Below are 15,920 nucleotides of genomic sequence, written 5' to 3' on the forward strand. Positions count from 1 at the left end.
ATGCAATTTAAATTTCATAATGTAGTTTACAATGTGATGTTCAGCATCTATACCTACTCTTATAAAACTGTAAAACTCGTAAACCAAATTTTTATATATGTTAAGTCTCATGAAAAATAAATTTCTCCATTTCATCCGATTAACAATCTCGATAAACAGACCAACAATGCCAATTTCCTCTAAAATAGGCAAGAATACACACCTTCCCACAAAAATTTATCTTAAAAAATCAATATTGACAAAAGATCAAATCATAACAAAATGTGTGTTGCCGAAGAGTAATACCTATTAAAAAAAAAAAGAAATTGTCCTTAATCACTACAACAAATTTCATAAAAGGTGACAAAATTTTTCATCCCAAAAAGTCATTCATGACTGAAGATTAAACATAAAAAAAGACGCATTACCAGAAGACAATACCCACGAGAAAAGAAAATCGTTTTTAATAACCAATCGTTGTTGACTGCTTAGGGAGAATTCCTCTCCATTTTGCTGCAATGAGAGGGAGAGTTGAGGTGATACAAGGGCTAATAAGTGCACAACCTGAGTCGATTCTCGTGCAAATCCATGGAGAAACAGCTTTACATTTGTGTGTTAAGCATAATCATTTGGATGCACTCAAAGTATTGGTGGCATTAGTTGATGATGAGGAGTTTCTCAACTCTAAAAACCTTGAAGGAAACTCTGTCTTGCAAGTATCTACTATGTTGCAACAATACGAGGTATAAGCCTTTTTATCTCTTGCTTAATTTACTTAAATTCTAGATAGGATTAAATTCAAACCGAATTTGTTTAAGTGTGAGCTTGGCTAAAATGAGTCTGAATTGGGCTCAACTCAAGTGAGTTCATACTTAAGCCTGAGTTAAATATTTTCAAGTTTAAGTTTTAGAGGTGTTTAGCATGTTAAATTCGTAAACTTGAAAAAATTTGACACAAATTAATTAAAATGATGTTGTTTTGGCCATACCCATGGGTTTATGGTTTGCCGCTTATCGCTATAATTTTTATACATGTAATAAGATTTTGCTGGTGGGTGTTGAAGAAGCTGTTCATGGGGTGATTTTTGTGGCTAAATGTTGCTGCTTTAAGAAGAACAAACAGCTTGATCAGCCTGTGGTGAGTGTTTAGAAAAATCAGATATAATCTTATCTATTGAAGTGGACACATTTGATCTATAAATTCTATATGAACAATAAAATTTTATGTAATCTATTGATAGACTTGTTATATTCTATCTGTTAATGTTACATTATGAGTTCTTATTTTGGATGAAAGTAGGAGGGGATAAAAGGTTGAAAAAATTAAATTTAACAAATGTTTGATTGATTGTCTATTTGTCTTAAGTCTTACTTTTGATTTCTCTTATCATTTTAAATATATGAAAAAATAGGGAACAATGTTATACGTATAATTTTTTTATTATATAAATAATATATTATTATGTGATTAAGTATTATTTTAATTTTAATTTAAAATTACATGTTCATATAATAATATACATCAAATATATATTTATTTTATACTCAGAATAAATATATATAATTTTATTAATAACTTTATTTTATCCCTAAAATTATCATTTAAGGCGAAACTAAAAATGTTTTTAAGAGCAATGTGTGGGTGACCTGAATAAAAGGTGAGTTTAGATTAAAATGGCTTAAGGGAAACCGACACGTGGCAGAAATTTCGTTTTAATGTTCTGTTGTTAGGTGGCTTTGTTTGAGGGTGAGGAAGAAATTGGAGAATGATCAGCCGTTGATTGGTTGACAGAAGTGACCATCCAGACAGTTTTTGAATTGTTCAAATGGTGGAGTGAAATAGATGATCCTAACCTCTTGGTCTAGTTGATGTGAAGTGACATGTAAATCGTATCCATTTTAAGGTAGGTTCAGGTGTGGGAGGGTGTATGAATATCTACATGGACACCTAAAAATAATTAAAAATATAATAAAATTATGTATATATAATCAAATATATAAATGATATATTATTATATGGTTAAATAATTTTAAAATAATATATAATCACATAATAATATATAATATATGTACAAAATTATATATTTAAAAATATGTATATATGATATTGTTCTGCTCATCACAGGTGATTTTGGGACTGACTGTTAATTTTATAAAGGCACTCCCAATAAAAATCAGCCACCTAGTTTAAAGGCACTACATTTTGTATGAAGACGATCAAAACTCCTCGTTCAAACATGTTGATACCCAAGGTCGAGTGAAAACGCAGAAAATGCATAATCTCATTTGAAAATTATTAGAAGGAATATGAGCGACTATTTACCATGACTTCCACGATCTCTCGAATTTAAATAATAATTTTACGTTGTCTTGGAACCATTTTTCGCATTTTTAGTAATTGTAATCAATGTAATATTGCTGCTTTCCTCTTCACATTATTCAAATAATATCACTAGGCTCTTGGTTTTTTTTGTAACCACATTAAAAATCGGTCATATCTTAATCTTTTTGTGTTTCTTTATCTTCTTATATTGAATTCTATAACCATTCAATGTACTTCTCATAGGTGTTAAGAGTGTTCAAAATTATCTGATAATCGAATCAAACCGAATTTTAAACCGAAAACCGAACAAAAAAATATATTATTTAAAAAACTAGTGCAAATATAGGTTCAAAAATATAGAAAAACTGACTTTTCATATTGATTATTGGTTAGTCTAATCTTTAAAACCGATTAATTTAACTAAATCAGTTTTTCAAAAAATGAATAACACTCAATTAATAGACAAGAGGTTGAGGTTGATATTCTCTCCTACCCTGAGATTGCAGGGACGGAACTGGCAGAGAAATTGCAGAAAAGAAAAACTATGTCAAGGGAAATGGAGATTATTGCTGAAAGTAACACTCAAATGTTGTTTGAAGCAAGCATGAGGGGATGTGTAGCAACCTTGAACACATTGATACAGAATGATCCATTAACTCTCCATAAAATTTCACTCACTCCCTTTCACTGAAACTCCCTTGCACATCTCAGCTTTGCTTGGTCATGTTGAGTTCACCAAAGCTATTGTGAGCCAAAAGCCTCAACTTGTCACAGAGTTGGACTCTTTCAAACTTTCACCTCTTCACTTGGCTGCTGCTGAGGGCCACGGTGAAATTGTCAAAGAGCTGTTAATAGCAAATAAGGATGTGAGTATGGTTGCTGACCAAGAGGGGAGAATTCCTCTCCATTTGGCTGCAATGAGAGGGAGAGTTGAGGTGATAAAAGAGCTTATAAGTGCAAAACCTGAGTCAATTCTTGTGCAAATCCATGGACAAACAGTTTTACATTTGTGTGTTAAGCATAATCATTTGGATGCACTCAAAGTATTGGTGTCATCAGTTGATGATGAGGAGTTTCTCAACTCTAAAAACCTTGAAGGCAACACTATCTTGCAAGTATCTGTTATATTGCAGCAGTATGAGGTACAAGTCTTCTTATCTCTTGCTTAATTTGCTTGAATTCTAGGAGAATTATCACATTGCACTAGGGTTGGACTTGAGCCGAATCAAGTTTAAGCTTGTCAAGCTTGCTTTGGAGGTGTTTGAGTTTCAATTTGTTTGAGAGGAGTCAAGTTTGAGTTTGATTTGAGTCCGAGCTCTAAGTTTGACTCGATACTAAAATAATATCGTTTTGATATATATAAATCAAAATGACATCGTTTTAATTGAATTTTATCAAATTTTTCGGGCTCATAGTTTGACTAGTCAAACACTCGTAAAACTTGAGCTTAAGTTTGAAAATATTTAACTTTTAAGCTCGAGCTCAAGATTAAACTCGCTTGAGCCAAACTTGTTTCAAATTTGTTCAAACCAAGCTCATGCTCGAACTCAAATAAGCTCGGTTCGAAACCGATCTTGCATTGCACATTCAAAGAGTAGGCAGACACTTCATGTTTCCTCGTTGTATAACACAACACATATAGGGAATTCTCATTTTGCTCACTCTATTGTAGTTTTATTTCAATTTGGTTGAATCTATTGATATTTTTTTTATCCATTTTTCTAATGTTAGTAGTAGGAAGATCATGAACAATTACGAAATTATGCATGTATATGCTTTATGCAGACCACTACCTACTTGCTTTCAGTGCCAAAAATAAGAGTGGATTTAAACTCCTTGATCAAAAATGACTGTCCAGCCTTTGATGGAAGCTGCAGAAATGGCACAACTCAAAGCAATTTACAGAAGAATCCCACCGAAGAAACAACCAGCCATGAAACAACAAGAGGCAACTTGATGGTGGTGGCCACTTTGATTGCCTCCATGAGTTTCCAGATTGCAACAAACCCACCAGTTGGCTACTGGCAAGAAGACACCACTAATCTGAAAGATGAAACCTGCCCAAAGGGGGTAATTTGCAGAGCTGGAACTTCAATTCATGCATACACTGATGATTACCACATATTAACAATCGTGAGCACAACCTCATTCTCAGCATCGCTCAGCATAATTTTGTGGCTCATTGTTCGAGTTCCTCTCAGGAATAGAGTTTCTATGGGAATTTTACTGGTGGGAATGTGGGCTGCAGTGCTGTTTATTGCTGCTGCATACTACTTGTCAATAAGCTTGGTGGTGCCACATGGTCAAATATTTCGTAGTACTAGTAAATTGTACCCGCGGATTTGGTTTTTTTCGCTTGTCGCTATAATCTTTATACATACAATTAGATTTTGCTGGTGGGAGTTAAATAAGTTGTTCATGGGGGTGATTTATGTGGCTAAATTTTGTTGTTGCAAGAACAAAAAACAGCTTGATCAGCCTGTGATGAGTGTTTAGAAAGATAAGATTTAATGCTATCTATTGAAACGGACACACTTGATCAATAAATTCGATATGAACAAGAACAGTTTATGTAAATGTTATATTATTGAATATAACATTCACTGTTTTTTGCCACTCAAACTATCTACTCAAAGCTATCATTCACTATTTTTATGACTTGAAATGATAGAATGAGATATTTTTAAGAGTAATGTTATATATAAACTCTTTTGAGTATATAATTATGTATATAAATTATGTGTCATTATATAAGAAAGTATTATTTTTATTCTTAATTGAGTAAAACCACACGTCTATGGGTCGTGTTCGATCGGAAAAATAAAAAGGGACACAAAGTTCTGATATGAATATTTTTGCATCCCTATTCTTTTTAGAGCCAAAACAGCACATAAGAAGAAAAGAAAAGGGAGTGACTAAAGGAGTTTGACCGGAGTTTGGACACCAAAAATCCTTCAGCCATGCCAAGATTAGCAAGAACTTCGGAGGACAAGTAAGTTTGGTGTTTCATTGGCCAAACAGTTTTCTGTTTTGATAAACTTCTAAACTTTATTCATGAGTTTAAGATTTATGGGTTATGAATTGATGTTGAGATGATTATATAAAGGCTTTCATGTTTAAAGCATGTGGAAATAATATAGCGTTATATAAATGTGCTGGTAGTGTTAATATTAAAGAGATATGATAATGTGGTTCTTGATTTGAGACACGTTTTGATTGATTGTATGTGATTGGATTGTTAAAAGTTGGCTAGAACTCATAGAAACCAATAGGGTATGATTTTTAGATCACAACACACGCTCTTGTATGACAGCTCTCACGCTCATCTATCCTTTAAAGAAACAGTTCTTGAGTAGTAGCATGTTCATCCTGAGTACAGTCATGTTGTATGGGACAAACACCCATGTGTGACTTCCCCAATAGTGGACATCCATATTGAGTTGGTAAGGAAGATGGGGATGTAAAACTTTAACATACCTATGTTTCATCCTTGTGATGAACACATGGAAGGCAAGGATGAAGAATGACCATGTATGTACTAAGAAATGGAAGATTATTTTATCCCTAGACTATGTGTAAGGAGGAGAAGAGGAAAGAAAGAGAAACAGAATTGCTTTAGCAGGCAACTTAAGCTAGCCAACCATAGTAAAGGTGTTCAGTTATGTGAAAGATGACACAAATCTTGACTAAGTCAAATCTGGGTTAAATATAGGAAAAATCAAGAAAATTGTTGTACACCTAATTAACCGCTAACTGTGTACGTAAGTGGCAAGATAAGTGAAAGTAATAGTGTTATATAAGAAATAGATACCCATGAGATGCATTATGTACTCGACACCAAGGCGTACTAACCAAATAGTTCAGTTTAGTTTATATGTGCATGGTAAGAGATAGTGGCACTTCAGTTAGTTTTTCACTTGGTCAATAGGATGCATCATATAAGTGCTCGTGATAGGTGACATCCAAGGATGGTATTTCAATTAACAATCCCGTAGCCATGTGCATGTGCATGTGGGACTATAACCAGTTTCCCTGTGTGACCAGAGTATTATAGCTAGTTAACCCAATAGTTCGACTGGCATGTGCGTGAGGCACAATAGTTAATTAGTAGATTCAAGATGTTGATTGTGTTTATTAGAGTAATAAATATGCCAAAATCAATTTAGGTTATAGTAGTTTATGTGAGAGCCTATATATTTAGGGCACGAGGGTGCTGAAAATGGACGAATGGACAAAAGAGAGGTCACATACTTATTAAGTGTTTCTCACTCATGCATGTCTTTTTGTGGTTTTGTAGGAAGAGGTGAGTAGCGGGTTATGCGGGGAGCAAGCAATCCAACCAGTTCATCGCATAAGGCTAAAGGGCAAAACCATCATTTGCACATTTTATGTTATTTATGTTATGTTTTTAGTATGGATTTTATGGTTTGTATTTATGTACTTATTTGAGTTGTTGCATTTCAAACACAACATTTTTTGAGACAATGGTTATTAGTTATGAATTTCAGTTATTTTAGTTACACCTTTTTGCCCATTTTAAGTGAAATTTGAACATGCTTTTTTATTCCTTTGTTTTAGTTAAGAGGTCAAGCTATGCATATTTCCTTGGGTCACATGCCATGTAGGAGTTTGTATTTGGAGAGATGTGTTAGAGTGATGAATATTTTTGTCCCTGAAAGTCAAAAATTTATCCCAAAAAGTCAATCTTGACTAAAGATGAAGTCATCACAAAAGGTGTGTTAGCAAAGGGTAATACCCATAAAAAAAAGAAATCGTCCTTAATCATTACAACAAATTTCATAAAAAATGATGAAAATTTTTGTCTTAAAAAGTCATTTGTGATGAAAGATTAAATCATCAAAAAAGGCACATTACAAAAGTAATACCTACGAGAAAAGATATAATTCTTAATAATGAGTTATTGTGAACGAAATGGTGTTTCATTATAAAATGATACACATTTTGAGATGAAATTTTTTATGCATAAATGAATTAGATTTCGTCGCAAGAATGAGGAGACGACAAAGTTTAGATACCTCAGAAACTGTTTGTTATCCTTTCTTGCCTCACTTACCAAGGTTTAGATACCTTAAGAAAAGAAAAAGTTCAACAAGAATGAGAAGAGTGCAAGGAAGATGAGGAATGATTAAAAGGGCCACCACCACAATTCCATCTGCCTGCTTTATTCATCAGAATTGTCAACATATATTCTTGCTTACGTTGATTTTTCTGTGCGAATGGCTTCTAATCACGGCAAATTTAATTTCCATCAATCTTGGAAGAAAAGCAGTGTATTGACTTTGATTCTTCCAACGTGAGAGAGGCTATGATCAATGATGATCAAGAAACAATAATTCATTTAGATTTGATGCAAGCTCAGGCGATAAATCATGTTGGTAGGAGGGATTAATCTACATATATGGGGCATAAGACCATGGATTAATTATTAAATTAAACGTGTTAGCTAGGATGATACAAGAGACATATCAAAAGACAACTTCGTCGTGGTGGGTCTCTTGACTCATATGTCCTATAGCTTCTTCTTTAACGCATGCCACCTAAATGCATAGATGACTATGCCCATTAAGAGTGGTCGCCATAACTCAATTCCAAGTTTTAGAATGGCTGACATTTTTTCCTGATGTTGGCGGATGCCTCAATCAACAAAGTCCTCTGCAATTTATATTGTTTCTTCTTAGCTTTTTGATATTTGTTCTTTGTACTTGGACAAGTTCTTGAAATCATGTATATATATGTATGACTTTGCAGGGAAGAGGACTCTGTCAACTGACCTGAGTAGTAATTCTGCGTAATCTGCCATAAACAGGCTAGAATTCAGGTCATAGATTCATTAAATGGCCAACAAATCGACTGCAGTAACACAGACAATGAATGAAACAGTGAAATTTTTTATCCATAAATGATAGTGTGGTGAATCTGAGACAATTTTTCATCCTTAATTTCTTGAATGTATAATGAATTTAGGATAATTTCTTTCATCCTTGATTGTGCAATGAATTAAGGATAAAATATTTCATCCTTAATTGTATAATAAATTAATGACAAATTTTTTTGTCATTGATTATGTGGTGAATTGGGGACAATTTTTTATGTTCTTGATTGTGTTGTAAATCAGTGACAAAAAATTTGTTCTTGATTATGTGGTGAATTAAGAACACAAATTTCCATTCTTGTTTATTTGGAGAATTTGAGAAAAGAAATTTGATCATAAATTAAAATTAATAGTTCTTTTAGTCTTCGAAATCAAACAAATCATATAAAACATCTTTTATCAAATTTTCAGCTTGTAACAGATGCCATTCTCTTCTTGTAGCATATCAAGCTGCAATTTATAAATTTACATTTGCTTGGACAGGTAGAGTTCACCAAGGCTATCGTGAGCCAAAAGCCTCAACTTGTCAGAGAGTTGGACTCTTTCAAACGCTCACCTCTTCACTTGGCTGCTGCTGAGGGCCACAGGGAGATTGTCAAAGAGTTGTTAATAACAAACAAGGAAGAAAGTATGGTTGCTGACCAAGAGGGGAGAATTCCTCTGCATTTGGCTGCAATGAGAGGGAGAGTTGAGGTGATACAAGAGCTAACAAGTGCAAAACCTGAGTCAATTCTTGTGCAACTCCATGGAAAAACAACTTTACATTTGTGTGTTAAGCATAATCAATTGGATGCACTCAAAGTATTGGTGGCATCAATTGATGATGAGGAGTTTCTCAATTCCAAAAACCTTGAGGGGAACTCTATCTTGCAAGTATCTGCTATATTGCAGCAATATGAGGTACAAGTCTTCTTATCTCTTAATTTGCTTAAATTTTAGATAAGATTAGATTTGGGCCAAGCTTGTTTAAGCTCGAGCTCAGTTTAAACAAGTCTAAAATGAACTCAACTCAATCAAGCTATAGCTCAAACAAGCATGAGCTCAAGATTGACTCTGTAAGTTAAATATTTTCAAGTTTGAGTTTTGTGGATGTTCAGTTTGTCAAGTTCATTACCCTGAAAAAATTTGACATAAATTGAGTAAAAAAAATCATTTTGACTAATACACATCAAAATAACATCATTTTAGTACTGAATCGAGTTTAAAGTCTCAGCTCGAGCCAAACTCAAACTTGACGATTTTCACACAAGTCAAGTTCGAGCATTTTTGAGGCGAACTCGAGTTTAAATATCGAAGTAAGCTTGAGTTTGACTCTGCTAAAACCGAACTGAGCTCCAGTCCCAAATAGCAGGCAGGCACTTCATGTTTGCTAGTTGTATAACACAACATTTATGGCGAATTACTGAATTATCATTTTGCTCACTGTATTCTAGTATTATTTCAATTTGGTTGAACTTTATGCAGACCATTAGCTACTTGCTTTCCGTGCCGAAAATAAGAGTGGATTTGAACTCCTTGATCAAAAATGGCTTTTCAGCCTTTGATGGAAGCTGCAGAAATGGCACAAGTCAAAGCAATTTACAGAGAATCCCATCAAAGAAACAACCACCAAAGTTCAAACCACCCAATCACCCCAAAAATTAAAATCAATAATAACATCATTCTTCAAATGGAGAAGGCCCAGCAAGTACAAGAGCGACCAGCATGAAAAAACAAGAGGGAACTTGATGGTGGTGGCCACTTTGATTGCCACCATGAGTTTCCAGATTGCAACAAATCCACCAGGTGGCTACTGGCAAGAAGACACCACTCATTCGAAAGCTGAAACCTGCCCAAAGGGGGTAATTTGCAGAGCTGGAACTTCACTTCATGCATACACTCATGAAAATGCGTTATTAACAATCTCAAGCATAGTCTCATTCTCAGTATCGCTCAACATAATTTTGTGGTTTATTATGTGATTATATATTATTTTATTCTTATTTTAAAATCGTTTAATTATATAATAATATATCATTTATATATCTTGTACACATAATTTTATTATATTCTTAATTGTTTGTTGATGTCCATGTAGATATTCATACACCCTCCCACACCTGAGCCCACCTTAAAATGGATAGGATTTACATGTCACCTGACATCGACTAGACAAGGACATTCGGATCATCGATTTCACTCCACCATTTGAACAAATCAAAAACCGTCGGATGGTCACTTCTCACAACCAATCAACGGCTAATCATTCTCCAATTTCTTCCTCACCCTCAAACAAAGCCACGTGACAGTAGAACATTAAAACGAAACTTTCTGCCACGTGTCGGTTTCCCTTAAGCCATTTTAATCTAAACTCACCTTCTATTCAGGTCACTCACACATTGCTGTTTCCCTTTGTAATACTTTCTTTGATGTTCTTTCGTATCTCGGTCTCTTTATTCCCGTAAGTCGAAACTCTCCAGCGAGTTATGCGGTCACCGGCCTCTACCTTGCGTGGTACGATCCACCCGTCGGTCTGGGTCTCCCTTGGTTTTTTCATTTGAAGTCCAGAAAAAGAACCAAAAAAAAAAAAAGAAACGAATTGTGTTGTTATAATAGCTGTTTATTGTAAATATTTGAGTTTTTTTTGGGGGGTGAAAATTTTTTTAATTTTTGTTGTGAAGATGAATTTAAGACCAGCGGAAGATGAATAACACAATAAACTTATAAGTTTATATCTCACATTTTAGGCATATAAAAAAAGTCTTCACAATCTAAAATATAAAACCAAATTACCTAAAATATTGTTAAAATTTAACAGTAATCTAATAATAGATAAAAAAGAAAAATGCGCATTTATAAGAATTATCTAAACTAAATTACACAATACAATTACTCACATTTTAATACAGATAATAGTTTACTTGAGAAACAAATGTAATCTTTATTGTTCAAAACAAATAAAAATAAGTTTTGTATCGACCGTTTATAAATCAGAACAATCCAATAATAAAATTGAAAACAAATGAACATCTTTTACAAATATATATTAAAAAATCAAGATAATATTTTTGTCTCTTCTTCTCTCTATTTTTATTTTACTTTTGTGTTATATATATATTTTTTATATAATATATATATATATATTACATAAAATAAATTTGAATTTCTTCCAATAACCAAACAATTATTACCATTTTTTATATAGCACTTATTGATTATTGCATAAAATTATGATTGACTTGTCAATCACAAACATGTTTTGTTTTTTTATCAAGGGAGTTTGTAAATTGTCAATATTACCCATCAGAGGTGCCTACTTTTTTGAAAGTGAAATCTCCAATATTAAGAGTCCAGTGACTTTCGCATGTGGTTTAGCGACTGACTTGTCAAATTTCAAAAGACTCCCAATAAAAATCAACCATCCACTATGTTATCTATGAGGACGATCAAAACTCCCCGTTCATACTTGTTGATACCCAAGGTCAAGTGAAAATGCAGACAATACAAAATCTCGTTTAAAAATTATTATAAGGAATATGAGTTACTATTTGCCATGGCTTCCACAATCTCTCGAATTTAAATAATAATTTTGTGTCGTCTTGGAACCATTTTTCACATTTTTAACCATTGTAATCAATGTAATATCACTGCTTTTCTCTTCAAATTATTCAAATAATATCACTAGGCTCTTGGTTTTTTTTGTAACCACATTAAAAATCGATCATATCTTAATTTTTTTGTGTCTCTTCCTCTTCTTATATTGAATTTTATAACCATTTAATGTACTTCTTGTGGGTGTTAGGAGTGTTCAAAATTATCTGATCACCAAACCAAACCGAATTTTGAATCAAAAACCGAATAAAAGATAGATTATTTAAAAACTAGTTCGAATATCAGTTTAAAAATTTAGAAAAGCTGACTTTTTGATTTGATTATTGGTTAGTCTAATTTTTAAATTCGATTAATTAAACTAACCGAGTTTTTAAAAAATTGAATGAAAATTGGGAGTATTTACAAAAAAAAAATTAATAAAATAAGATAATTCTTTGAAATTCGATTTAAAACTGATCAACTAAAAATTTGGTCTGATTAATTAGTATTTTCGATTTAATTCAAAATTGATTAATCTTTAAATCAGTTTTATTTCGGTTTATAATTTTTCTCAAATAAAAAATTTGATTCAATTTAAAAAATTGATAAACTAATTTAGTTAAATGGTTTTGAACACCCCTAGAGGGTGCAAATCCCATCACTAACAATATCAAAGATGTGGCTGCGTATTTGAACACAACAAATGCAAAAGTCTGTTTTGGTTGTAGAATTTTTTGCGGTATAGGCAATTTCGTTGAAATTTCAATTAATAGACAAGAGGTTGTGGTTTATATTCTCTCCTACCCTGAGATTACAGGGACAGAACTGGCAGAGAAATTACAGAAAAGAAAAACTAAGTCAAGGGAAATGGAGATTTTCGCTGAAAATGACACTCAAAGGCTGTATGAAGCAAGCATGAGGGGATGTGTAGCCACCTCGAACACATTGATACAGAATGATCCAATCATTCTCCATATCCGAAGTTTTAAGGAACAAAATTAAAATTCATCCTCAAAAGTAACATTTTAAAAATAAAGTCTAATTTTGTGTCTAAAATGAATCTTAAGTGTTAAGGAACGATATTAAAATTTCATCTTTTAAAAATAATATTTTAGACAAAACTTAAATTATTTGGAAAAATGAATCCTAAATTTTAGAAGATAAAAGTAATATTTTAGAAGATAGAAGACAAAACTTAAAAACAATATTTTGAGACGAAATTAAATTAAAATTTTGTTTCTAAAAATAACTTCTTGGGACAAAATTATAATAATGAAGTTGTTAGTTATATAAATGTTAAAAAGAATTTCTTTTTTAAAAGTGAAATATCCATTACTGTGAGTGCCGTCAGGCCCAAGTGGTTGATATTCTTTCTTTCTCTAATAACAATTCTTGGAGATAAAAGAATCCAGACAGGAGAGAATTTCAGCAAAACCAAGAGAAGACAGAAATGGAGATTCAAGCTCAGGAAGCAGCTCAAAATGACACTCAAATTCTGTATGAAGCAAGCATGAGGGGATGTGTAGCCACCTTGAACACATTGATACAGAATGATCCATTAATTCTCCATAAAATTTCACTCACTCCCTTCACTGAAACTCCCTTGCACATCTCAGCTTTGCTTGGTCATGTTGAGTTCACCAAGGCGATTGTGAGCCAAAACCCTCAACTTGTCACAGAGTTGGACTCTTTCAAACGCTCACCTCTTCACTTGGCTGCTGCTGAGGGCCACAGGGAGATTGTCAAAGAGTTGTTAATAACAAACAAGGAAGTAAGTATGGTTGCTGACCAAGAGGGGAGAATTCCTCTCCATTTGGCTGCAATGAGAGGGAGAGTTGAGGTGATACAAGAGCTAATAAGTGCAAAACCTGAGTCAATTCTTGTGCAACTCCATGGAGAAACAGCTTTACATTTGTGTGTTAAGCATAATCATTTGGATGCACTCAAAGTATTGGTGGCATCAATTGATGATGAGGAGTTTCTCAATTCTAAAAACCTTGAAGGGAACTCTATCTTGCAAGTATCCGTTATATTACAGCAATATGAGGTACAAGTCTTCTTATCTCTTAATTTGCTTAAATTTTAGATAGGATTAGATTTGGGCCGAACTTGTTTAAGTTCGAGCTCAGTTTGAATGACTCTAAAATAAACTCAACTCAATCAAGTTATAGCTCAAACAAGCTTGAGCTCGAGATTGACTCTGTGAGTTAAATGATTTCAAATTTGAGTTTTGTGGGTATTTAGTTTGTCAAGTTCATTACCTGAGAAAATTTGACATGAATTGACTAAAAAAAAGCATTTTGATTAATACGCATCAAAATGACATCGTTTTAGTATTGAATCGAGTTTAAAGTCTGAGCTTGAGCCAAACTCAAACTTGACTATTTTCACACAAGTCAAGTTTGAGCACTTTTGGAGCGAACTCGAGTTTAAATATCGAAGTGAGCTTGAGCTTGAATCTGCTTAAATCGAACCGAGCTCAAGTCCCAAATAGCAGGCAGGCACTTCATGTTTGCTAGTTGTATAACACAACATATATGGCGAATTACTGAATTATCATTTTGCTCGCTGTATTCTAGTATTATTTCAATTTGGTTGAACTTTATGCAGACCACTAGCTACTTGCTTTCCGTGCCGAAAATAAGAGTGGATTTGAACTCTTTGATCAAAAATGGCTTTCCAGCCTTTGATGGAAGTTGCAGAAATGGAACAAGTCAAAGCAATTTACAGAAGAATCCCATCAAAGAAACAACCACCAAAGTTAAAACCATCCAAGCACCCCAAAAATTTAAATCAATAATAACATCATTCGTCAAATGGAGAAGGCTCAGCAAGGACAAGAGCGACCGCTATGAAAAAACAAGAGGCAACTTGATGGTGGTGGCCATTTTGATGGCCACCATGAGTTTCCAGATTGCAACAAACCCACCAGGTGGCAACTGGCAAGCAGACACCATTGGTCTGAAAAATGAAACCTGCCCAGAGGGGGCAACTTGCCAAGCTGGAACTTCATTTTATGCAAACATTCGTATGCTTGAATTCAACACATTAACAATCGTGAGCACAATCTCATTCTCAGCATCTCTCGGCATAATTTTGTGGCTCATTAGTGGTGTTCCTCTCAGGAATAGAGTTTCTGAGGGGATTTTGCGGGTGGGAATGTGGGTTACAGTGCTGTGTATAGCCGCTGCATACTATTTGTCAATGAGCTTGGTGGTGCCACATGATGGAACTTTTAATGGCATTAGTAAGCATTTCCTACCGGCTTGGGTTTACTTTCTTATGTGTATAATTTTTATACATGTAATAAGATCTTGCTGGTGGGTGTTGAAGAAGCTGATTTTTGTGGCTAAATGGTGCTGTTTTAAGAAGAAAAAACAGCCTGATCAGCCTGTGGTGAGTGTTTAGAAAGATCAGATTTAATCTTATTATCTATTGAAGTGGACACATTTGATCAATAAATTATGTATGAACAAGAAAATTTCATGTAATCTATTGATGGACTTGTTGTATTCTATCAGTTAATATTGCATTATGAATTCTTATTTTGGATGGAAATTTAAGAAATGTTTGATTAATTATCTATTAGTCTTAAATCTTGCTTTTGATTTCTATTATTATTATTATTATATATATATATATATATATATATATATATATATATATAAACAAAGAGTATACTATGTGTATAATATTCAAGTACATAAATAATGTATTATCATATGATTAGATATTATTTTATTTTTAATTCAAAATCACTCAATCATTTGATAACACATATTAAATAAATATCTATTTTTTATACTCAAAATTGGTGCATATAGTTTTATTGATAAAAAAATATATAAAATTTTGCATTGATCCAAATATTATTATAATCTGTAGGGTTTATCTATATATCATATTATAAAATTTACAAAAAAAAAAATCCTAAAACATTAACATATCACTCTCTATTTTTTTTTTTTCCTTTTAATGAAAAATTTTTATTTAAGTTGAACTATCCTTTTAATACTGTATCTCCCACATCAAATAAATAAAATTTTAAATTTAATAACCGACTTCACATATATTTTCTTTGTTGTTTAGATGCAAGCATTTTTATTCTTGAAGCTATCATTCACTGTTTTAAAAACTTGAAATTATAAAATGAGAT

At 32.9% G+C, this 15,920-nt stretch overlaps 1 protein-coding gene and 1 pseudogene across 1 annotated transcript; both read left to right on the top strand.

The window, feature by feature from the left end:
• Positions 1-497: 497 nt before the first annotated feature.
• LOC123219626 lies at positions 498-9,838 on the top strand (annotated as a pseudogene).
• Positions 9,839-13,161: 3,323 nt separating this feature from the next.
• LOC123219421 (ankyrin repeat-containing protein BDA1-like) lies at positions 13,162-15,299 on the top strand. Its single transcript, XM_044641380.1, has 2 exons — positions 13,162-13,811; positions 14,375-15,299. The coding sequence occupies exons 1-2, from the start codon at positions 13,215-13,217 to the stop codon at positions 15,170-15,172; spliced, it is 1,395 nt and encodes a 464-aa protein (XP_044497315.1). The 5' UTR covers positions 13,162-13,214; the 3' UTR covers positions 15,173-15,299.
• Positions 15,300-15,920: the final 621 nt, after the last annotated feature.

Source organism: Mangifera indica, chromosome 6 (genome assembly GCF_011075055.1).
Source record: "Mangifera indica cultivar Alphonso chromosome 6, CATAS_Mindica_2.1, whole genome shotgun sequence".
In the NCBI taxonomy this organism is placed as follows: domain Eukaryota; kingdom Viridiplantae; phylum Streptophyta; class Magnoliopsida; order Sapindales; family Anacardiaceae; genus Mangifera; species Mangifera indica.

Bases quoted from the DNA above. Each gene is read 5' to 3' on its own strand.
- LOC123219421 (XM_044641380.1), top strand. From the start codon at position 13,215: ATGGAGATTCAAGCTCAGGAAGCAGCTCAAAATGACACTCAAATTCTG. The intron at 13,812-14,374 runs GTACAAGTCTTC...AACTTTATGCAG, and splicing joins TTATATTACAGCAATATGAG to ACCACTAGCTACTTGCTTTC.